General features: G+C 45.1%; 1 protein-coding gene across 1 annotated transcript in view; it reads left to right on the plus strand.

Moving 5' to 3' along the window:
* SLC17A9 (solute carrier family 17 member 9) overlaps nucleotides 1-16275 on the plus strand; it is a 38353-nt gene extending 22078 nt beyond the window's left edge. Inside the window, exons 5-13 of the mRNA XM_070940129.1 lie at nucleotides 47-177; nucleotides 1570-1669; nucleotides 2912-3008; nucleotides 6774-6861; nucleotides 7569-7603; nucleotides 9129-9244; nucleotides 9494-9549; nucleotides 11306-11335; nucleotides 12825-16275. Coding sequence (XP_070796230.1) covers nucleotides 47-177; nucleotides 1570-1669; nucleotides 2912-3008; nucleotides 6774-6861; nucleotides 7569-7603; nucleotides 9129-9244; nucleotides 9494-9549; nucleotides 11306-11335; nucleotides 12825-12988 — 817 coding nt within the window. The 3' untranslated portion in view covers nucleotides 12989-16275. The remainder of the gene's footprint in view (nucleotides 1-46; nucleotides 178-1569; nucleotides 1670-2911; nucleotides 3009-6773; nucleotides 6862-7568; nucleotides 7604-9128; nucleotides 9245-9493; nucleotides 9550-11305; nucleotides 11336-12824) is intronic.
* Nucleotides 16276-24419: the final 8144 nt, after the last annotated feature.

A 24419-nucleotide genomic window follows, 5' to 3' on the forward strand; every position in this document is an offset into this window, starting at 1 on the left:
GTCTGCCAATTCTGTGTACCGTCCTAATTTTCTCTCCCCCTTTTAGGACATTGGTGATGGGGGCGGCTGGCTCCCTCCTGCTTGACTGGTACGGATGGGAAAGTGTCTTCTATCTTTCGGGCCTGCTTACCTTGCTCTGGGTGTACTGCATGTGTAAATTCATCCTGCCAGAAAAAGGTAAGTAACATTTCTCCCCCCCCCCCATCTATAGGACAGCTCTCAATACAGAATAGCTGAAAGGGACCTTGGAGGCCTTCTAGTCCAGCCCCCTGCTCAAGCAGGAGATCCTATACCATTTCAGACAGGTGGCTGTCCAGGATTTTCTTAAAAACCTCCAGTGATGAAACACCCACAGCTTCTGGAGGCAAATTGTTCCATTGGTTAATCTGTCTCTATCTCTGTCTCTGTCTCTGTCTGTCTTTCTGTCTCTGTCTCTGTCTCTGTCTCTGTCTCTCTCTCTCTCTCTCTGTCTCTCTCTCTCTGTCTCTCTCTCTCTCTCTGACTGTCTCTCTCTCTGTCTCTCTCTCTCTCTCTCTGTCTTTCTGTCTCTCTCTCTGTCTGTTTCTCTGTCTCTCTGTCTCTGTCTCTGTCTGTCTCTCTGTCTCTGTCTCTCTCTCTGTCTGTCTGTCTGTCTCTCTGTCTCTCTCTCTCTGTCTTTCTGTCTCTCTCTCTGTCTGTTTCTCTGTCTCTCTGTCTCTGTCTCTGTCTCTGTCTCTGTCTCTGTCTCTGTCTCTCTCTCTCTGTGACTCTCTGTCTCTCTCGCTGTCTCTCTGTCTCTGTCTGTCTCTCTCTTTCTCTGTCTCTGTCTCTGTCTCTCTCTCTCTGTGACTCTCTGTCTCTCTCGCTGTCTCTCTGTCTCTGTCTGTCTCTCTCTTTCTCTGTCTCTGTCTCTGTCTTTCTGTCTCTCTCAGTCTCTCTCAGTCTCTGTCTCTGTCTCTGTCTGTCTGTCTGTCTGTCTGTCTCTCTCTCTCTCTCTATCTCTGTCTCTGTCTCTCTCTCTGTTTCTCTGTCTCTGTCTCTCTGTCTCTGTCTCTCTCTCTCTCTCTGTTTCTCCCTCCTATCTCCGATATCTATCTATCTATCTATCTATCTATCTATCTATCTATCCATCCATCCATCCATCCATCCATCCATCATTATCTATCTCTAGCTATAGAGACAGATGTCATAAAAAGGAAGGCAACTGTGAACACAAGATGCTTTTAATCAATCAATCAGAAGAGAGCTGAAAGGGACTTGGAGGTCATCTAGCCCAACCCTCTGCTCAAGCAGGAGAGCCTATAGGATTTTGCCTGGATCCCTTTTTGACTCACGAACAGCTTACTTTGCAGATTTCTTGCTTTGCAATTGATTAGAACCAATTGTAGTAGCATTTTTTTCATGCATCCTTTGCAGCAAGCTAGTTCTTGCCGTTAATCTGTCTCTCAAGAGCCATTTACGATTACAGTTCTGGGGAGGGCTGGATTCTGTTAAATACTACGAACACAGGATGTGCAACAATCTCTCCTCCCAAACCACTGAGTTTCGTACTTTCCCATTTATAACCACAAGCCTGTTTATATTTTGCAGAAATAATCGTCTCACTGCATGACTTGGCAAAGGGCCTTTCCTTATCATCCAAACCGACCAAAGTGCCTTGGAGAAAAATATTTAGAAAGCCTCCCGTTTGGTAAGTTTCTGCCCTGTTAGCATTTTACAATTTGTTCAATTATTACGATTTAGGGATTTTCTAATCGGATTCCTTACACTGCTTGTCTCCCTTGAAAATGAGACGCCTTAAGAAATTCCTAATGGGAAGTTTGAGGCCTCTCTTTGTGATGGCTGTGGTCATATCAGAATGAGGTCTTGATTGCTGTATTCCCCTGCTTATTCATCCCTTCTAGAGAAGGAAGGAAGGAAGATAGGAAGGAAGGAAGGAGAGAGGGAGGGAGGGAAGGAAGAAAGGAAGGGGATAGGAAAAAGGAAGATGGAAGAAGCAAGGAAGGAGGAAGGGAGGGAGGGAGGGAGGGAGGGAGGGAGGGGGGAGGGAGGAGGGAAAGTAGGGGATAGGAAAAAGAAAGGAAGATGGAAGGAAGCAAGGAAGAAGGGAGGGAGGGAGGAAGGGGCATAGGAAAAGAAGGAAGGAAGGAAGGAGGGAGGGAGGAGGGAAGGAGGGAGGGAAGGAAGGGGATAGGAAAAAGGAAGATGGAAGGAAGCAAGGAAGGAGGAAGGGAGGGATGAAGGAGGGAGGGAAGGAAGGAAGGAAAGAAGGGATAGGAAAAAGAAAGGAAGATGGAAGGAAGCAAGGAAGGAGGATGGGAGGGAGGGAGGGAGGGGATAGGAAAAAGGAAGGGAACAAGGAAGGAGGGAGGGAGGGAGGGAAGGAAGGATAGGAAAAAGGAAGATGGAAGGAAGGAAGGAAGGAGGAAGAAAGGTATGAAGGAAGGAGGGAGGGAAGGAAGGAAGGAAGGAAAGAAGGGGATACGAAAAAGAAAGGAAGATGGAAGGAAGCAAGGAAGGAGGATGGGAGGGAGGGAGGGAGGGAGGGAAAATCATATACAGGTAGTCCTTGGCTTACAACCATTCATTTAGCAACTGTTCGAAGTTAACAACAACACTATAAAAAGTGACTCCCAACCAGTCCTCACACTTACGACCATTGCAGCATCCCCATGGATCACATAACAGCTGTATGATTCATTTCACTGATGCAGCCATTTGCTTAACAACCACGGCAGGAAAGACCGTAAAATTCAGCACCGCTCGCTTACACTCCTTGTTAGTGATAGATATCTTGTCCCCAATATTGGTTTATAAATCGAGGACTACCTGTATGTTCTTTCTTGGGAGCCGTGGCCCTTTCAAAGTTCTTGAGAAAATGTTGCCCGTATACCGCCGGTGCTCCTCTGAACCTGGTAATGGATTTCCCCAGGGCGGTGATTGTCGCTCAGTTGTGTGCGGCTAGCACTTTCTTCACTCTGCTTTCCTGGCTCCCGACGTTCTTCAGTGAAACGTTTCCCGATTCAAAGGTAAGCGCATATCCTTCACGAGAAAGGGGGAAAGAGGTTTTGCTCGACCCCGGAGTAAGCTTTGCAATCAATCAATTAGGATAGAGCTGGAAGGGACCTTAGTCCAACCCCCTGCTCAAGAAGGAGTCCCTATACCAGTGATGGCTAACCTTTTTGCCATCGCATGCCAAAAACCAGGGGGAGCGCGGGGGAGGGGGTTGCGTGCACGTGTGCCCACACCTATAATTCAATGCGCCCTGCCCCCCCACATGTGTGCACGACCCTCCCACACTCCTCCCGCTTTTGGCACGCGATAGCACAGTGGGCCTGGTAAGCCTGATTTTCGCCCTCCCCAGGCTCCAGAGGCTTTCTAGGAGCCTGGGGAGGGCAAAAACGGCCTTCCCCACCCCCCTGGAGGCCCTCCGTAGGCCAGAAACAGCCCATTTCCCAACTTCCAGTGGGCCGGAAGGTCTGAAAATTAGTTGGCCAGCGCGCACATGCGCACTGAAGCTGAACTAGAGCAACGCCCACCTGCCCACAGATATGGCTGTGCGTGCCATCTGTGGCACGCATGCCATAGGTTTGCCATCACGGCCCTATACCATTTGGTATAGGGCCGTGATGGTGAACCTATGGCACACATGCCAGAGGTGGCATGCAGAACCCTACCTGTGGGCACACACGCCGTCGCCAGCTGCTCTTCCAGATTCCGTCGTGCACATGTGTGCCAGCCAGCAGCTCTCTTCCAGGTTCCAGCACGTGCATGCGCATGTTGTGACCCAGGCCCAAGTAGGTAGTAGTCGACGCAAACAGGTCCAAAAGAAACAGACCTTATTAGAACAGCTGAGAATTAACTCATTCTCAGCGTAGTCCAAACTAAATTAAAGCAAACTTTTCATAACACAAATTCTTCAGTCTAATCACCAACCTTGGTATAATTAGGCAAACTGCCAAAGGCTTCTCTTGGCAAAAGTTCAGAAGCAGAAGACGCCGACAAGAGATAAGTGCAACAAGACAAGAACAAATCTATCAACGTTGTTTTCCGACAAAGAACCCAAGAGCCGTTGCTGGTCTTTTAAGCCTTATGGGAGGGGCTAATCATCTCCAGGCCTTACTCCCGAGTCGTCCTCTTTGCTTGAGCTGCTCCTGCCTTCTGGCAGCTCTTCTCATACGTACACAAGGAACAGGCTCCTCCTGTTCCTCTGCCTCTCTACTGTCAGCCTCTGGAGCCTCTGGAGTCCTCACCTCACTCCCCAATGGCCCTGGCCCCATCTCTGCCTCCCACGCAGAGCCCTCATCCGGGCCTTCCCCAGCCTCCAGGACTGTCCCATGTTCTTCCTCTGCCTCCTCACTGTCTGACTCTGCTGCCAGCTCCACAGGCTGCTGGCGGACCACAACAGTGCACCAGCCAGCTGGTCTTTGCAAGAAGATCAGCTGGCCGATGCGCATGCGTGCGCTGGAACCCAGAAGAAAGCAGCTGGCCATAGTGCACATGCGCACTGGGGTTCCGGTGCTCCGGCGCGTGCTTCAGTTTCGGCACTCAGTGCCGAAAAGGTTAACCATCCCTGGTATAGGGTCTCCTAGTTGGGCAGAGGGGCGGGGTTTCGACTAAATGACCTACAAGATCCCTTCCAACTCTGTTATTCTGCTAAAAAAAAAAACAAATATCAAGAAAATCTCAATGCCTTTTGGAAAAGCATCTTGTGTTCGCAATTGCCTTCCTTTTTATGGCACCTCCTAGGAAATCAAATAGGCATAAATGTCAGTGGTGGAAAGTAGACAAATGATTGTCAGGAATTTGCCTCCACTTTGCATCTACTTAAGGTTATTAGTCAAGCACGAAGAGGGCGGCTGTAAATTGAAATTTGGATAGCAAGCCTTGTTGTGGTAGAGGAGCACCCCCTAGTGGTCAGACCTGCCAGTGACAAAATAATCCTTTTTTCGTCATGCGTGTGCACGTGTCACTTTTCAGCAACTCAGGTTCTTCTAGATTAGAATAATGATTTTTAGTGCTCCTGGACAAAAGAGCTATCGCATTTCCCCCCTCTGTCACTGATTTGTGCATGTATATCAATTATTTCATTTACAAGTCCTTGATTTACCAACAGTTCATTTAGTGACCCTTCAAAGTTACAAGGGCACTGAAAAAAGTAACTTAGGACCATTTTTCACACTTACGAGCATTGCAGCATCCCCCCATGGTCGTGTGATGAAAATTCCGACACTTGGCAACTGACTCATATTTATGACGGTTGCAGTGTCCTTGGGTCATGTGATTTCCCCCTTTTGCGACCTTCTGACAAGCAAAGTCAAGCGGGAAGCCAGATTCACTTAACAACCGCAAACAAATGGATCACCGAATAAATCAATCCAGAATTCATATTTGAGTCACAAATGACGGAAGTCAAATTGTCCTACCGGTACTTTGGACACATTATGTGAAGACCTAACTCTCTGTAGAAGGTTCTGATGTTGAGGAAGGTGGAAGAGAAGAGAAGAGGACAACCAACAGCAAAGTTGAATGGACTCCATTAGAGGGGTGATGAGTGCACCATTAGATGACCTTAACCTGGCTAGGGATAGGTGGTCATGAAGAAAATCCATGATCAGTAGGAATTGGAAATGATTTGATACTACTTAGTCAACCTAGTTAATGCTTTAAATGAGGGGTGTCCAACAGGGGTGGGTTCTACTTACCTTTACTACTACTACTTTACTACTACTACTACTACCTCTACTTTACCTGTTTGCAACGGGGCTGCACGCGCTCTTCTGCGCATGCGCAGAAGCATTCTGATGACGTTGGGGTCGGTGGGCAGAGCCTTCCTCCAGTTTTACTACCGGTTCTACAGAACCGGTCCGAACTGGGGACGACCAACCACTGGTGTCCAACCTTGGCAACTTTAAGATTTGTGGACTTCAACTCCACAAGTCTTAAAAGTTGCCAAGGTTGGACGTCCCTGCTTTAAAGCTTTATACTGGAGCTGGCCCTTAGCAGTGGTGGGATTCAAATAATTTAACAACCGGTTCGCTGCCCTAATGATCGGCTGGGTGGGCGTGGCCAGGGGGTGTGACAGGCAGCCTCCTGCACTCTCCCTGGGAGCAAAAATGGGCCATGGGGAGGGGGGGGAAATGTGCCACCCCCTCATGCCCCGTTTTGGGCCTAGGACAGGGGTTTGCAGCCTTAAACACTCGAAGAGCCATTTGGACCCGTTTCCCACAGAAAAGAAAACACCGGGAGCCACAAAACCCTTCCTGTGCCTGACTATTTCTTGAACGGTCACAAACCCAGCACATGTAGTTGAATTAAACGTTCTGTTTTCTTTTCTTGGATTTATCTATGGTTGGTCTACCGGGGGTTGAAAAGCTCAATAAATTGAATGCCGGTGGGTGTCGCACATTGGCAGTTGTGACGTATATTTTGAGTGACAGGGAGCCACTCAGCAGAGGGGTGAAAGAGCCACATTTGGCTCCAGAGCCGCAGGTTGCTGACCCCTGACCTAGGAGGCCTCCCCGAAGCCTGGGAGTGAAAACAGGCCACGGGGGGGGAGGGCACTACACCTCCCCCCGTGCCCTATTTTGGGCCTAAGCGGCCTCCCTGCACTTACCTGGGAGCCAAAATGGGGCGTGTGGGGACTCCTGGAAGGGGTGGGAAGGGAAGGGGCAAGCCAGCAATTTAACTACCGGCTCGCCTGAACTGGCTGAATCCCACCACTGGGCCTTAGTAATTCTTTTCTTAGCATGGAAGCTCTACAGATACTTATTTCTGCAGTATCTTTTTTCCAGGGTTGGATTTTTAATGTAATTCCTTGGCTGGTGGCAATTCCAACCAGTTTGTTTGGTGGATTCCTCTCCGATCAATGTATCAGTCAAGGTATTTTATTCTTTGTTCCTTTAATTCTGAGTTGTCCATTCACAACACGACAGTGACATGCTGTTACTGTTCAGGGTTGGGAAACAGTATGGTTGATTTGCAGTGGTTTAAGGTTTCTCTCCTTAATATTTATTTCTTGGGCACTTCAATGTGTGAAAAGTATTGATTCTAACTGGGGTGAGGAAGGATGGATTAGGGATTGGATATGACAAAGAGTAAGGGCAGACAATTATACATGGTTTTTATTAAAGTTTTGCAACACTTTCAATGCAGTTCCATACCGATACCTGAAAATACTCAGGTCATATATATCTGGCACCTCTCAAGAGCTCTTTAAAGCAACCATATCTTCAGTTAGGGATTGACAGCTCTAATTCTTGCATTATCTGCCAGAATTGTATTCTTTTTTGTTTTTAAATCATCCGCGACAAAATCTATTTATGTGGTCGCTAAGAATCAACCCTGACTTAATGGCACATGATCAATCAATTGGCTTTTTTCAAAAATGGAAAAGAAAAACTCCTGATTAAAGTTTTTAACCCAACTTTAAAAGTTTGTGCTTTATTTTTTTAAAAAAAAAGTAATTAAAATGCCTGTTGCAATATTGTGTGGTGGATTTTTAACCAAAGTAGCTGGCAAGAAAACCCCTCCAGCAATGGAAAGTAGATCTGTCCTGATTAGCTGATTGTTTGTCTTTCTGCTTTCAGGGTGCAAACCGATCACCGCTCGTAAGTTTATGCAGGTAAGGGGAAAAAAACATTCCAATATTGTTACAGAGAAAGAACGAAAAGCTATATCTCTATGGCTGCCAATGATAGAGGTGCCTACCACTTTGCAACAGAAATTTGGGCTCCATTGTGGTCGTAAATTCAGATCTACTTGTATTGTAATCTCTTCTGGATAATACTTGCTGGATGTTTGGACCCAGCCTTAGCAGAAGCAAGAAACAGACTCCTAGTCATGAAAACCCCCTCTTTATTTACCTCTTGTGAATTAATGGCATTCATCCACCGAAAAGTCCAAGCAAGAGCCCTTCAAGGAGTTAACTGCAGTAACAGACCTTATCAGTTCCTTGCGATAATTGCCAGGCCATGAGCTCCCAGCCGAAAGGTTGCAAATTAAGTTCTGGCAAGTAGTTTTTGTGACACAAAACACAATGAGCAAAATCTTCAGAAATACGAACGTTTGTCACCTACGACCACCGCTCCCCTTTCCTTCTATTTATTCCCCAGCCAGGGAGGGGCCATTCAGCATCCACGTGTGCTTTGCTTCCCAAGTCGAGTCCTTGTCCTCCGCTGTTCCCCTCTCCTAACTGCTCTGCGCATATGTGCATCTGGAAAAGGCCCCAGCTGTTCTTCCTCCTCACTCATATCAGCCTCCAATGGCAGCTGCCTCTCCGGTGGCTGGGAAATGTCGCACAGCCCTGGCTCTATCTCTGCGTCTGACGCAGAGCAGGGGTGAAATCCAGCAAGTTCTGACAGGTTCTGGAGAACCGGTAGCGGAAATTTTGAGTAGTTCGGAGAACCGGCAAATACCACCTGTGGCTGGCCCCAGAATAGGGTGGGAATGGAGATTTTGCAGTATCCTTCCCCTGCCACAGTAGGGAAAAATTTTGGATTTCACCCGTGATGCAGAGCATTCATCAGAGCCTTCCCCAGACTCTAGAGCTGGCCCAGGTTCCTCCCCAACCTCCTCACCGTCTGAGTCTGCCGCCAGCTCTGCTGGCAGCTGGCGGGCAACAACACTGGATGCTTTGGTGCTTGGAGAATTATTTATCAGATTATTGTATTTATCTTATGTTCAGTTTTATTCTTGTTCCAGAGGTCTGCTTAGAATCAGACATGAGTGAAACAGTGTATAAGCTTAGGGAAATACATACTGTAAATAATAAACAGTATGTCAGGTTTCGATGTCATCTCAAATAAATTGCACTCCCAAACAATTAATCTTTGCTGAAATATTCCATTTATTGAGTACGACAGATCTGGCCCCGACTTCGTCGTAGCCGATACTAACCCTCTGACCCCCAAACCCTTCCCTTTCCGTTCCCCAATTCTCATCTTCTCATTGGCCATCTTCCAAGTCAGTCTCCCCAGCTTCTGACCTCACTCCACAGGAATGTTCCCCCCTCCCGTCCCATCTCCTAGGGGATATTATCTACAGAGAAAATAAGTTAGGTGAAAAGTCAAGCCTCGTCTTTTTATGGCAGCATCAGAATGCTGACACAGTACATTAAACCAAAATTTTCTCTTTTGATTTCCTTTGAGGTCATTGGCTCCGGGGTATCCAGTCTTTTTGCCTTAGGGATAGGTTACTCCACCAGCTTTTGCCAAGCAGTGGCCTTCGCCTCAGCCAGCATTGGACTTCAGACTTTCAACCACAGGTAAGCACCCCAACTTCTTATGTGGAGGCTGGCTGGGGAATTCTGGGAGTTGAAGTCCATGCATGTTAAAGTTGCCAAGTATGAAAAACACTGGTACATAAAGCCTTGGTGTTGGCACCAAGGCTGGAAAGATATAAAATATATACACGTTTAAAGACAACAATCAAATTTTTAACTCATTTCAAATGCTGCCAATTTAACTTGCTAATTGAGTTTTGGTTGTAGTCATGTTTATTTTTTTTTCTACAGTGGCATCTCAGTCAATATTCAAGATCTGGCTCCTTCGTGTGCTGGTTTATTGTTTGGTGAGCAAAAATTACTTTTTTTCTATTATAAGATATATTATCAAATCAAGCGGGGGACTCCTGATGACTTCACGGTTGTGTCCATATAATTTTCCTGGCAACAATTATGGAACTGGCTTTCTATTTCCGGGATGTTTTTCCAATTTCCCAGTGAAGATTATGCCTTGGGATTCCTGATTAGGCTCCCATCCAAATGCTAACCTGGCTTAATCCTTCTTAGCTTTTGAGATCGTCATATTCAGTTAGCTGTTTCTGAGATCCTTGTTTTGTACTGAGTCAGGAAAAATCACCCTAATTATATCACCACAAAATAACATCTGAAGGCAAAGTTGCCAGAAAGGGATCAGCATGTGGTCTTGTACCCAATTTTTTTTTTTGTAATTGCAAAGGTTCTGACTTTCTGTGAAAATCTGGATTATTAAAAGTTCCCCTCGCACATATTGTGCTAGTCATTCCTGACTCTAGGGGGCGGTGCTCATCTCCGTTTCAAAGCCAAAGAGACAGCATTGTCCGAAGATGTCTCCGTGGCCGGCATGACTAAACACCAAAGGCGCACAGAACACTGTTACCTTCCCACCAAAGGTGGTCCCTATTTTCTACTTGCATTTTTTACATGCTTTCAAACTGCTAGGTTGGCAGAAGCTGGGACAAGTAACGGGAGCTCACTCCAATATGCAGCACTAAGGATTCGAACCGCTGAACTGCCGACCTTTCGATTGATAAGCTCAGTATCTTAGCCAAACAACCTTTAGCCATCCTGGCCGGTAATTATCATGGGTCAAGAATAATTAGAGAGCCTGTAACTAATCTTTGTTAAGCCACAAAAGTCATATGCACCTGCTTTCTTTACATCATGCTTTAAGATCTGAATACACATTTCCTTGCAGGCTGTGAATGAACGTCTCTGAACGAACGAACGAATGATTGGAAATAATGAAATCATAGGGAGACATCCTTTCCCTTCTGATGATTTTAATCAGAGGGATTTGAGTGAAAAGAGCTGGTGAAAAGGACAAGTCCCAATTCTCTTTGTGTCAGCCAAACAATTGATTCAAAAATGGTTGCCCTTATGATACACCTTATCTCTCCATTGAAGGTTACAGACAAACAGACAAGAGGGTTTTAGCAGTATATAAATTATCAGTGATGGCTTGAGGGTAGCAAAAATTTTCAGGACTATTTGTAGGGCCGAAAGAAGAGGAATTATAACCATTCACGGAAACATCCCGATGAAGAAGGGGAAGAGAGATAAATGAAAGAAAAGTAGAGTGATAAATTCAGAGGAAGAAACTCTTCAAAGTCTCAAGAAGATGGCAGTGTTCTTGATGGAGGCAGAGATAGAATAGAATAGAATAGAATAGAATAGAAGAGAAGAGAAGAGAAGAGAAGAGAAGAGAAGAGAAGAGAAGAGAAGAGAAGAGAAGAGAAGAGAAGAGAAGTTGGAAGGGACCTTGGAGGTCTTCTAGTCCAACCCCCTGCTCAAGCAGGAGAACCTATACCATCTCAGACAAGTGACTGTCCAGTCTCTTCTTAAAAACCTCCAGTGATGGAGCACCCACGATTTCTGGTGGCAAGCTGTTCCACTGGTTAATTGTCCCCACTATTAGGAAGTTTCTCCTTAATTCCAAGTAACTTCTCTCCTTGATTAGTTTCCAACCATTATTTCTTGCCCTGGGCTCTGGTGAGATATCAGACTGGAAGGACATCAAATACTTTTTGAATTTATACCTCACCTTCTTTCTTTATCTTTCCTTAGGTGTGGCAAACACAGGTGGAGCTTTACTAGGTAGGTTATTATGGTATTTCAAACAATTCATCACTCCCCCTAATTGTTTCTCAGCTATACTTGTATCCCCAGGACCAACTGGGTGGACTATGGAATTCGCTTTCAGTCCACAGCTAGGAAATAACGAACGGACTACTAAGGGGGATTTTTTTTTGCCTAATGTTTATGTATATTAACCCATAGGGTATGTCTGCCATATTATTATTAACCAGAGGTGGGTTTCAAAAATTTTAGCAAGGGGTTCTCTCCCCGGTTGCTGATGGGCGTGGCCACGGCGGGGTGGTGGTGTTTGTCCTCCCTGGGCTCTAGCTTCCGGGAGGATGAAAATGGCCTCCCCAGGCTCTAGAGGCCCTCTGGAGGCCGGAAACTTCCAGTAGGCCCGTTTTTTGCCCTCCCCAAGCCTCCGTGTGCACCCTGTACTTACCTGCATCCAAAACAGGCCATGTGGGGACTCCTGGGAGGGGTGGGGTGGGCGGGGCGGGGCCAGGCCAGCCAGGAGTGGGATTTGGGGGTTCTCCGAACTGCACAGAATCTTAGCTAGAGGTTCTCCCGAACCTCTGCGAACCGCCAGCAGCCCACCCCTGTTATTAACCCCCTTTAACATTTTTTACTTCCCCCTTTTATTGGCTGTACACCTCATTATTAGTATGCTGGCGGGGGAATTCTGGGAGTTGAAGTCCCCAGGTCTTAAAATGGCCAAGATTGGGAAACCTTGTTCTAGGTGGTGTAAATGTTCATGAAGATAACCAACTCCCCCAAACTTTATCAGCTGTAGTTAGCATCCTGAATTGTACCCAGAAACAGACCACCCACTCCTACAAGTCTTGTGGTACTGCTGTGACAATGTGACAACGTTAGACTGCTCGCATTAATGCATTGGTGTCAAACTCAAGGCCCGGGGGCCGGATCTGGCCTGCAGGGTGCTTAGATCTGGCGCGCGGGGCTGCCGTGGAAACAACGAAGGACTGGCCCGTGGTGCTTCTGCCAGCGAAAATGGAGCTTGGGAAGGCCGTATGGCCCTCCCAAACTCCTTTTTTGCTGGCAGAGGGTTTGGCCATTGCAGCCAAAAATGGAGTTTGGGAGCCCGTTTTCGCTGGCATATCACTCGGGCCACCACAGGTGCCCCTGACACAAATGATGTCAAGCTGGCCACACCCATCCTGGCCACGCCCTCCCCTAAGTTCAACAACACAACCCTGATGTGGCCCTCAATGAAACCGAGTTTGACCTCCCTGCATTAATGGGTGAGCAATTATATTCTGCACTGGTTGTAGTTTCTGAGTAGTCTCCAAGGAGAACCCCAGGTGGAGTGAATTGTGGTAATCTAAACTTGTTGGTTGTCAACGAAATAGCCCCAAGTTTGAATTTCTGGGTTGAAACAAGATTGTTTAAAAGAGAGAGAGAGAGAGAGGGAGGGAGGGAGGGAGGGAGGGAGGGAGGGAGAGACAGACAGCACACTCACTTTGGTGTATTCTCTCTCTGCACCCAGGTGTCATTTGCGTGTACCTAGCTGGACACCTCATCGAAAACACAGGCTCCTGGGTCTCTGTTTTCAATCTCGTGGCCGTCGTGAATGCCCTTGGACTTTCCACGTTCCTCATCTTTGGAAAAGCTCAAAGGATGGACCTGGATCCGGCCTACACCGATTTATAAACACATCCACAGACTTAGAGGGAGACGTCAAGATTTCAGAATGGAGAAATGAAAAGCAGAATCCCAGGAAAAAACATACTAGCTATGGAATGATGAAAGTCCATGCATTAACCGGTTAGCTCCAGATTTACTAGCCATCTGCTAATCTTTTCCTCCCAGACGGTTGGCGTATGTTTCACCTCTTTGATTAGATGCTATTCTTCTTTCCATCCCCATGTATTGATGTTCTAGCCAACATTAGACCCATGTTGGCTGTTCTAAGTTGGGAATTATAGAAAATCCAATATATCTGGAGAGATCAGGGTCCATTGTGTGAGATGACCTTAGGAGCAGTTTAAATATGCTGACTCTGGCTACAGGGTCTTTTGTAGCAAAAATGTTATTACATCGCAGGCACACTCCCAAAATATGCAACCAGAGCTTGCTCCTGGTGATCTTCCTGTGTGAGAGGAAATGCAAGGATTCACCCATACTCTCTCCCACCACACATCCAAAAATTTTTTTGTTCCAACATTCATGATGATCACCTGGACTACAGCAAAAACGTATAGAATTCGAACGTATGTTTGGATCCTCTTTTGAGGAGTTTTGAGGCCGTCATTGTGAGTGTTCTCCAGACACAAAAAAATCCCAGACTTAGTGTGAGCTGCTCGTTCTATAATTTTAAAATCCCCTTGATGATGGATTTTCTTACTTTGGTTTTCTTCGGATGTATAAGGTAGATCTCATAATGATTTAGCCGTGCTTCTCAGGTGATGTATGCATGTCAAAGTTTGGCCAAGGTCTGGTTGTAGAATCCTCATGCAATGAACAAAAGAATAGCAAGGAATTCATCAGATTTCCATTGAGATCAGCAAAGTTCCCCTCCTTTCCTTGAGGCCTCCTGCAAAATCTCGCAAATTCATGAATGATTGGCATATCGTTCTAGTGCACCTACATACAGGCGACCATCTTACCCATATTACAATTATGAACATGTAGGTACACCTGTACGATAATGTTGGACCAGTTCTCTTAAAAAACAATGGGGTGGAGGACTGGCCAGTTACCGACAATATATAACCCATCAGTTTTTCATAACCTGAGGTCCTTCAGGTGTTTTAAGTTACAACTTTTGTCACCCCCAGTGGCCAAGCCCATTGTTAACAATGGTGGCCCTAGACCAGCAGGTCTGAAAGACCTTGTCTCAGAAAAAATACGACCTAATGGAGCGTGAGTGAGCAGATTATGCAAAGTCCTACGGTTATAGGACTGTAATCCATATCATATCCGTTAAAGCAGCTCCATGTTCTCATCTTCCTCTGACATCATGAGTGAGACAGAAGCAGCTATCTTGGGTTTCCTCCTGGGAGGTCTAATAGATCTGGACAGCTTAAAAAGTCCAGAATATGTCCCACCAGAATTGTCTTCCTGATTGCTGGAAGAACAATTTCATCCAGATTCAAAGTTTGTATGAAAGAGAAGGTTGTTAGACATCAAAGAGATGAATGAGAACCTTGGATTTGTGAGTTGCATCTCCAAGTCAACCTTCTGCAACCGTTGGTCTATTAGATTTGAAGTATGGGCAGACGTTATCCGATACATCTACAAAAGCTTCTCTAGTTTAAGATTTTCATTCTTACATGATTTCCGGTTTCGTATCGGTGCTTATATTAGTTCAGGATGAAAAATTAGCAGGGTATTAAAAATGCACCCTCTTGTATTTTATCGATTGTTGGAATAAGAGAAACCAAGTTTACGGATATTTGAAAGCTAGGTTCAATGAGCTTCTCAAGATTGCTAAACAGCGAGAGATTCTATTGCAGTGTTGGCGAACCTTTTTGGCACCGAGTACTGAAATGGGATCCCACCTGCGCACATGTCAAAAACTGGAAGAGCAGCCTCCCGGTGCGCATGCGCGTGCCAGGAAGATGATCTTCCGGTTTCCGGCACACACATATGCAACGGCCACCTGGTTTTCCAGGTTCTGGCATGCATGCACGTGCGAAGATCAGCTGGCCCATGCGCATGCATGCACTGGAAACCAGAACATCAACTTCCCAGCGTGCGCATGCACCCCAGGCAACTGCTTTTCCAGTTTCCAGCGTTCCTGCCCGTGTGAAGACCAGCTGGCTGGCGCGCCGAAATCTGGAAGATCAACGACCAACATTCACGTGCCCGGAGAGATGGTTCCGCATGCCACTTCCGGCACGCGTGCCATAGGTTCGCCATCACCGTTCTAACGTAACGATGGCCTCAGGTCAAAAGAACCTTGCATCTTCCAGACATAGGAAGGTCATATTGATCTCTTTGTACTTGAAGACTAAAAAAAAATGGCATCTACATATTTGGTTCCAAAACATCTTGTTCTATTTGTGGTTCCTGATTTCAACACCGTTCTGTGTTTCTCCATCTGACTCTTACCAGCAGGGATCAATGATGTTGCAGTCAGTGGGGGGAAAAATGTGACTTGTCAAAGAGTTAAGTTGTATGATCTGTTATATAAAAGAGGAGAGATATAGTGGATCCAGTTTCTTTTTATTTTATTTATTTTATTTTATTTTTTAAATTTTTATACCGCCCCCTCTCCCGGAGGACTCGGGGCGGTGAACAGCCAAAATTAAAAACACACAATACAAATATTAAAATACTTTAAAACGAAATTAAATTTATCTTTGGCTTCCCCAATTTAAAACCCCTTACCCATAAAATTCCCCAATTAAAAGATTTTTTTTAATCCCAAAGAGTCTTTTCATCATTGAACTATTTGTACAATTCATTCATTGGGGCAGCCGATGGTCCTGTAGTTAACATCAGACTACATTTCCCAGCATCCCTCGCCAGGTGGGCTAAAGCTGCTAAGAGCACAGGTTTCCCACTCCTGCCTTAGTTGTGCCCTTTGCAGCTATCGAACAATGACCTCATTTAAGCCTGTTTTTAACCTTCCCTGTGGACCAGAGGTTATGCTGGCTGGAGAATTCTGGGAGTTGAAGTCCACAAGTCTTAAAGCTGCCAAGTTTGAAGACCTCTGCTGTGGACGCATGGATTTCGCCGTATGAAAATGGGAGATTTCAGTGCCAGGACGTGGAATATCTTTTCGGTTCTTGCCGAATTTCATCTGCCCAAAGAATGGAGACGAATCGAACCAAAGCCAAGTGTTATTTAAATAAAAAGTTGAGATTTTTTTTTTCCCCATCAAACGTGAAATATTGTGGATTGTAATTATACTGTTTATGTTACTGGAGTCTTTTCAGAGAACCTAGAACACAGAATAATAGAACTGGAAGGGGGCCTTAGAGGTCTTCTAGTCCAGCCCCCCGCTCGAGCAGGAGAGACCCTGTAGCATTTCAGACAAATGGTTGCCCGGTCTCTTTTATTCATAAGATTATTAACAAATTATTATTATCATTATTATTATTATAATTAATTATTTATTAATTAATAAATTAATATGAATGTGTTAATTTATTGTTAGATTATTATTAATAAATGATTAATAAATAATAATTATTAGGAATCTTTTATTAATAAGCTGCTAAACAGCTAAATGCAACAAATCTTTCTGGGTTCTATTTTGCTCAAAGAATGGAAGAATCGGGCTTGAAAATGTGGTTCAGGAGGACAGCTCCCGACTGATTGATTGATTGATTGATTGATTGATGTGTCCCATGGGAAGATATGAAGAAACAGGTTGGGGACAGAGTGTCCGGGAGAAAATCTATGTAGCCCAGTGGTGAAATGTAAAATTTGTTATTACCGGTTCTGTGGGCGTGGCTTGGGGGGGCTATGACTGAGTGGGCGTGGTCAACTTTTTTTTTTTTTTTTACTTTTAAAACCATTTTTTCTACAACCTCTTCGGTGGAAGAGGTTGTAAAAAAATGCTTTTAAAAGCCTCTGACGATCCCAGCTGACTTGCCTGATCGGCAGAGGCTTTTCTTTTTTTACTTTTAAAAGCATTTTTTCGGCTGAAGGGGTTGTAGAAAAAATGCTTTTAAAAATAAAATAAAAAGCCTCTGATGATTGTGCGGCTCAGCTGGGCATGGGGGTGGGGAGGGATTTTTGCTACCGGTTCTCCGAACCACCCGCCTCCATCACTACTGGATCGGGTCCAAACTGGGAGCATTTCACTCCTGATGTAGCCACTAAGAATTAATTCTGATTTGATGACATGATCACTCAATCAGCATTAGGGTTAACAGAAAACAGAATATCAGAGTTGGAAGGGATCTTGGAGATTTTCTAGTCCAGGGGTGTCAAACTCAAGGCCTCAAGGAGGAGGAGGTAATTTTTAAAAATTTTAGATTGTGCAGAAATGGACAGATTGACACTAAAAATAAAAGAAAAAGAAGATGCAGAATATTTTCGAACATGTTTTATAAATGGTTGGATAGCAGAGGTAGAAATTAGGAGTGGGAAAAGTATTACTATATATAAATAAATTGATCCAGACAGTATGCTGTTCACTAAGCACTTATGTATGTAATGTGAAAATATATAAACAAACTGTTAAAAAAAAAAAAAAAGATCCGGCCTGCAGGGCCAGCCTGGAAACAGTAAAGCGATGCCTCTGCCAGCGAAAATGGAGCTCAGGAGGGAAGGAAGGGAGGGAGGGAGGGAGGGAGGGAGAGAGGGAGGAAGGAAGGAAGGGAGAGAGGGAGGGAGGGAGAGAGGGAGAGAGGGAGGAAGGAGAGGAGGGAGGGAGGGAGAGAGGGAGGAAGGAAGGAAGGGAGGGAGGGAGGGAGAGAGGGAGGAAGGAAGGGAGAGGGAGGGAGAGAGGGAGGAAGGAGAGGAGGAAGGAAGGGAGGGAGGGAGGAAGGAAGGAAGGGAGGGAGGGAGGGAGAGAGGGAGGAAGGAAGGGAGAGAGGGAGGGAGAGAGGGAGGGAGGGAGGGAGAGAGGAAGGAGAGGAGGAAGGGAGGGAGGGAGAGAGAGGGAGGAAGGAAGGAAGGAATGAAGGGAGGGAGGGAGAGAGGGAGGAAGGAAGGAAGGAAGGGAGAGAGGGAGGGAGGGAGAGAGGGAGGAAGGAGAGGAGGAAGGAAGGGAGGGAGGGAGAGAGAGTGGAAGGAGAGGAGGAAGGGAGGGAGGGAGGGAGAGGGAGGAAGGAAGAGAGAGGGAGGGAGGGAGGAAGGAGAGGAGGAAGGAAGGAAGGGAGGGAGGGAGGAAGGAGAGGAAGGAAGGGAGGGAGGGAGGGAGAGAGGGAGGAAGGAGAGGAGGGAGGGAGGAAGGAAGGAAGGAAGGAAGGAAGGAAGGAAGGAAGGAAGGAAGGAAGGAAGATTATAATGAGAGGGAGGGAGGGTCTGAAGGAAATCCTACCTTAACACTTGGCTACCACAGCTGCCCCCGACACTAATGACGTCGAGCTGGCCACGCCCACCCCAGCCACACACACATACACACACACAAACCCCCCCCATGAGGTCAAACTCAACCCTGATGCAGCCCTCAATGAAATCGAGTTTGACATCCCTGTTCTAGTCCAATCCACTGCTCAACAAACTCTATATTACTCTGAATGCAACAGATTCGTCTGTTACTTTTGGGTAATGTCAACATAGATGCTTAGCTTGCTTCGGAAGTCTGCTAAACACGGATCCATTAAATTGTATTTGTATTTATATTTGTGTTTATTAGTTTGTCAAACATGTACAAGATAGCAGGTATAAATATAAACGTGGATATGAACGAGGGAAATGAATACAAATAAATGGGGACAGGAGGACAGGGAGGGTAGGCACCAGAGGTGGGTTTCAGCAGGTTCTGACCAGTTCTGGCGAACCGGTAGCGGAAATTTTGAATAGTTCAGAGAACCGGTAGTAAAAATTCTGACTGGCCCCGCCCCCATCTATTCTCTGCCTCCCGAATCCCAGCTGATCGGGTAGAAATGGAGATTTTGCAGTATCCTTCCCCTGGAGTGGGGAGGGAATGGAGATTTTGCAGTATCCTTCCCCTGCCACGCCCACCAAGCTATGCCGTGCCCACCAAGCCACACCCACAGAACCCGTAGTAAAGCTTTTTGAAACCCACCACTGGTAGGCACGCTGTTTGCACTTATGCACGCCTCCTTTACGGACCTCTTAGGAATGGGGTGAGGTCCACGGTAGACAGTTTAAGGTTGAAGCTGTGAGGGTTTGAGGATGTAGCAACAGACTCAGGTAGAGCATTCCAGGCGTTGACCACTTGTTGCTGAAGTATTTTCTGCAATTGAGCTTGGAGTGGTTTACCTTGAGTTTGTATCGATTGTTTGCCCGTGTATTATTGTGGTTGAAGCTGAAGAAGTTGCTGACAGGTAAGACATTGTAGCAGGCAATTTTGTGTACCGTGCTTAGATCCTACCACAGGCGGCACAGTTCCAGATTGTCCAAGCCCAAAATTTCAAGTCTGGTTTCCTTCTTACTAAAATAACTCCTCCCGTTATAATCAATTAATTTTGCTTTGAACGCAAAACAGCAATCAATCCATTTGCTGATTTCAAACAGAATTAGATCTGGGTGTCAGCGGTCAGTGACAATGCATTTAAGTGGAAATGAGCAAAAGCAAATCTGTTTGCAAATGCCAGCAGAGGGAGCTGTAAGATGTGAATTGTTCGAAGATGCTAGTCTTTATGCTTGAAAAGGCTGTTTAAAAGCAGCTGCTGACGAAATTGAGGGTCATTCTCACGTCTTCAATTTTAAATCCTACTCAGAATTGCAAAGGTTCTTCCTTTATGATATTTGATGTGGGCTCTATTAACTCTGCTGCGAGTAGAGCTCCTTGGGCAGTGGTGGGATTCAGCCAGTTCGCACCTATTCGGGAGAACCGGTTGTTAACTTTCTAAGCAGTTTGGAGAACCGGTTGTTGGAAGAAATCTTATTTTGTTTTTTCCCACTTTACAGGACTAATCCTGTAAGGAAGGCAGGAAGGGAACATTCTGGTGGTGTTTCTAGCCTAATCTTTATTGCCCTGTTTACAGAAACTGCCTCTCTGGTTAACCTTATTACATTGTAACAGCTAAGGCGAAGCGCCCATCGATGTGAGTGACGTTGAGTTGGCCACGCCCACATGGTCACATGACCACCAAGCCATGCCTACCCAGCTGGTCATTAGGGCAGAGAACCGGTTGTTAAATTATTTAAATCCCACCACTGTCTTTGGGTTAATCGATGTTTTTTAATTGTCCTGGATAGGTTGAGTTCAGGGGTGAAATGCTCCCGGTTCAGACCGGATCGCCCAATCCGGTAGCGATCGTGTTGGGTGGTTTGGAAAACCGGTAGCGATTGCGGCACGAGGCTCTGCTCACCTGCCGGATTGTCGTTACTTCCTGGTTTTAACCAGGAAGTAATGTGTTTTGTACCCTCTGCGCATGTGCAGAACGTTTTGCTTTTTTGCTTTTAAAAGTAAAAAAAAGGCTCTGACAATCACAGCTGTTCCTCACGATCGTCAGAGTCTTTTTTTTACCTTTTAAAAGCATTTTTTTTACAACATATTCGGCGCGCGATGTTCTACTTACCCCATGCCTCCTTTTGGCATGCACTGCGTGCATACACGCACCTTGCATTTGGTGTGTGGTATGTACTGTGCATGCATGTGTGCATGCATGCGTGCAGTGCGTGTTTGGCGTGCAGTGCACATGCGCAGCCAGCGAACTGGTAGTAAACGGGTTCAGATTTCACCACTGGTTGAGTTCAGTGGGGAGTTGCTCCCGGTTCTGTCCGGTTCTTGTAAAAGTGACTCTAGGGGGCGGTGCTCATCTCCGTTTCAAAGCCGAGGAGCCAGCGCTGTCTGAAGACGTCTCCGTGGTCATGTGGCCGGCATGACTAAACGCCAAAGGCGCACGGAACACTGTTACCTTCCCACCAAAGGCGGTCCCTATTTTTCTACTTGCATTTTTTACGTGCTTTTGAACTGCTAGGTTGGCAGAAGCTGGGACAAGTAACGGGAGCTCACCCTGTTACATGCAGCACTAGGGATTCGAACCACTGAACTGCCGACCTTTCAATTGACAAGCTCAGCATCTTAGTCACTGAGCCACTGCGTCCCTGTGCCATGTGGTTACAGGATCACAATTTACAACTTTTATTTTGCCAGATACTGGCATTTAATTTCAGTTTTTGGTAAAACCATCTATTGGCTAAAATGGGTCCGCTTAATGACTGCTGCTCTCACTTAATGACCCTGTATTTGCTAGGCAACCACAGCATTCATTTATCAACCATTGCAAATAAGGTCATAAATCGGGTGCAGTCACATGGCGACCCATTTAACAACTGGCAAAATTTATGACCATAATTCCAGGCTCAATTATGGTCATAAATCAAGGACTACCTGCAGATGAGATATAGTATACCATCCACCAATAGTCCATGTTGTTAGGACTGAAACGTTCTGTACTGGCCCTCTTCTAGTTGATTATGACAATCCAAACTTTCCATAAACATTGTCCCTTTTTGCTAATTGACTTATTTTGTCTTACATGATTATGTTTTTTAATATTATGTTTTGTTGTTAGCTGCCCAGGTTTGTTTTGAATTGCATTGGATCATAAATGCTGTCAAATCTTCCTCCTCCTGTTTCCTTCCTTCTTCTTTCTGCAATTTGGAAAAATTAAAATATGTACAGAGGGATATGTAAAAGAGAGAAAGAAAGAAGGAGGGAGGAAGGAAGGAAGGAAGGAAGGAAGAAGAGAGGGAGGGAGGATGAAAGGAAGGATGGAAGGAGAGAGGATGAAAGGAAGGAAGGAGGGAGGATGAAAGGGAGGGAGGGAGGGAGGATGAAAGGAAGGAAGAAGACCAAGAAGAAAGAAGAAAGGAAGGAGGGAGGGTGGGAGGAAGGATAATAAAAAGGAAGAAAGAAAAGGTGAAAGGAAGACAGAAAGACTGAAAGAAAAGGAAATAGGGAGGGAGAGAGGATAATAAAGAGAAAGAAGAAAGAAAGAAAGAGAAAGAAAGAAAGAAAGAGAAAGAAAGAAAGAAAGAAAGAAAGAAAGAAAGGAGGGAGGGAGGATGGGAGGAAGGATAATAAAAAGAAAGACAAAGACAGAAAGAAAAGGAAATAGGGAGGGAGGAAGGATAATAAAGAGAAAGAAAGAAAGAAAGAAAGAAAAAGAAATGAAGGAAAAGCGATGTCATCATTTATTTATTTATTTATCATTAGCATTACCAATACATTAAAAGCATTAATATTTCAATTCTCAGGTGCTCTAAACATGCATAATTTGGGTTGTTTCAGAACAGAGACGGTGGTTCCTTCCTTCAGTTGTTTCAAGGACAAATTGTGTTGAGTTTCTTCCCCTAAATACACACAAGTATACACATTTCTACACAGAGACATCTTTTGCTATTTTAAGGATGCTCAGATGAGTTAACGAGGGTTGCCTTCAGGGATACCTGTCCAAGGCCATTAAGATAGGATGTTTCACTTGAACACGGCCAATTTACTATCACTACAGCTTTGCTTGTTGATCAGGGGTTCCAAAAATTTCTTTTAACTAAAAGGTTTTGTGGTCTGGAAAATTTGAACACCCCTCTCCCACATTAAGACACCAAGAAGACATAGAGACAGTCTTAGTATTAACATCTATACATAATCATCTATATATATAAAAGCCAAATACCACTCACTCATCATCACAAAATCTCCAGAACTGTAAAGCCTACAAACTTGAAATTTGGCACATATGTTCCTCTTGGCTTCTAGGTGCTCACTAAGAAAGGATTTTTCAAAATGACCATCAGATCATTAGTATTTCTTATACAGTAATTAACACGCTCTGATGCTAAGGAGTTAGACGTTCTACTCCCCCTCCCTACCTGAAAAGAACTCTGTTCCAACTGCCAGTTGCCTCATATTCCGTTACCTCAGTTCAAACTGGCAGACGTTCCACTCCTTTACTCAGGAACAGACTGGGGCTCCTTACAGTATTAAACATCGCTACCTCACCAAAATGTCTACGCCTTCCACCTATGGAACTGCTTCCAAGGTCGTGGGAGAGATATTCCCTTATGTGTTTCGACTACCGACCACCACTGAGTCAATGGATTGTGAACCGAATTTCTCCTGCATAGTGTCTCAGCCCCAACTCACTTCTTACACTGACCTCCCTAGTTCAGACGAATCTGTTCCTTCTACTGTAACACCAGTTAAAGGGAAAAGACTGTCTTCCTGCTGCCCGGAAGTACAACGGATGCTTCCGAATGACGTCTTTTGGAGCCAGAGAGGTGAAGGAGGGAAATTTTATGCCAGCATTCAAAGTGCAGGGCCAGATCTACCACAGGATAAGGAGTATAATGGTAGGGCCTCAGCAGCAGCCTTCATTTCTCCAGATATACTTTGTTGGTGATGATGACAATGAGAATCTGTCAAGACCATGGGGATGCTACAATGGTCGTAAGTGTGAAAAATGGTCATAAATAGTGAAACACGAGTATTCAGCTAGTACATAATAATTGAGAGCCAGTTTGGTCTAATAGTCACGGCACCAGGCTAGAAAGTAGACTTTTCGTCGGGCCCTAAAAACTCATCTCTTTCAGTTAGCCGGTCTCTCTTGATTTTATGATTTTATGGTTGGTTTTAAATTTTGATATGGATTTTAAATTGATAAATTTTAAACTATGGGCCAAATTTAATTATTTTAAATCTATTTTTAATCGTACTTATGTATAAATGTTTTTATTTTGGCTGTTCACCGCCCTGAGTCCGAAAGGAGAAGGGCGGTATAGAAATTCGAATAATAAATAAATAAATAAATAAATAAATAATAAATAAAGTAGGAGATTGTGAGTTCTAGTCCCGCCTTAAGCATGAAAGCCAGCTGGGTAACTTTGGGCCAATCACCAGGAGACTGTGAGTTCTAGTCCCGCCTTAAGCATGAAAGCCAGCTGGGTGACTTTGGGCCAATCACCAGGAGACTGTGAGTTCTAGTCCCGCCTTAAGCATGAAAGCCAGCTGGGTGACTTTGGGCCAATCACCAGGAGACTGTGAGTTCTAGTCCCACCTTAAGCATGAAAGCCGGCTGGGTGACTTTGGGCCTATCACTCACTCACTCAGCCCACCTCAGAGGGTTGTTGTGGGAAAAACAGGAGAAGGAAAGTGTGCTGGATATTTTTGCCGCCTCGAGTTATTTGTAAAAATAATAAAGGCAGGCTACATATAAACAAATGCACAAATAAAAAACGTTTTTAACAGGAATTGCATGGTCAATTAAAGGCATTGCTCACCTTTTGTCATTCACAACTCTGAAGTCTGATAGAAAGCCGGTGGAGACGAAAAATTAAAAAAAACCCACCAGAAACGGTGGCAAAATACATGTGTAACGATTAACCGTGTTATGACTTTCTATATGCTTGATATTTATAAAGTTACTAAGAGCCTGTCTTGCATTCTCATTAATAGAAAACAGGAAAGAGTTGAAGTGGGATTTTTCATGGTTACCTTTTAAGTTCATGGCAGCTGTTAACTTCCTTTCATTTCCACTCCTCT

The sequence above is a fragment of the Pituophis catenifer genome, unplaced genomic scaffold (assembly GCF_029215685.1).
Source record: "Pituophis catenifer annectens isolate HBS135680 unplaced genomic scaffold, rPitCat1.0.hap2 SCAF_3, whole genome shotgun sequence".
Classification (NCBI taxonomy): Eukaryota; Metazoa; Chordata; class Lepidosauria; order Squamata; family Colubridae; genus Pituophis; species Pituophis catenifer.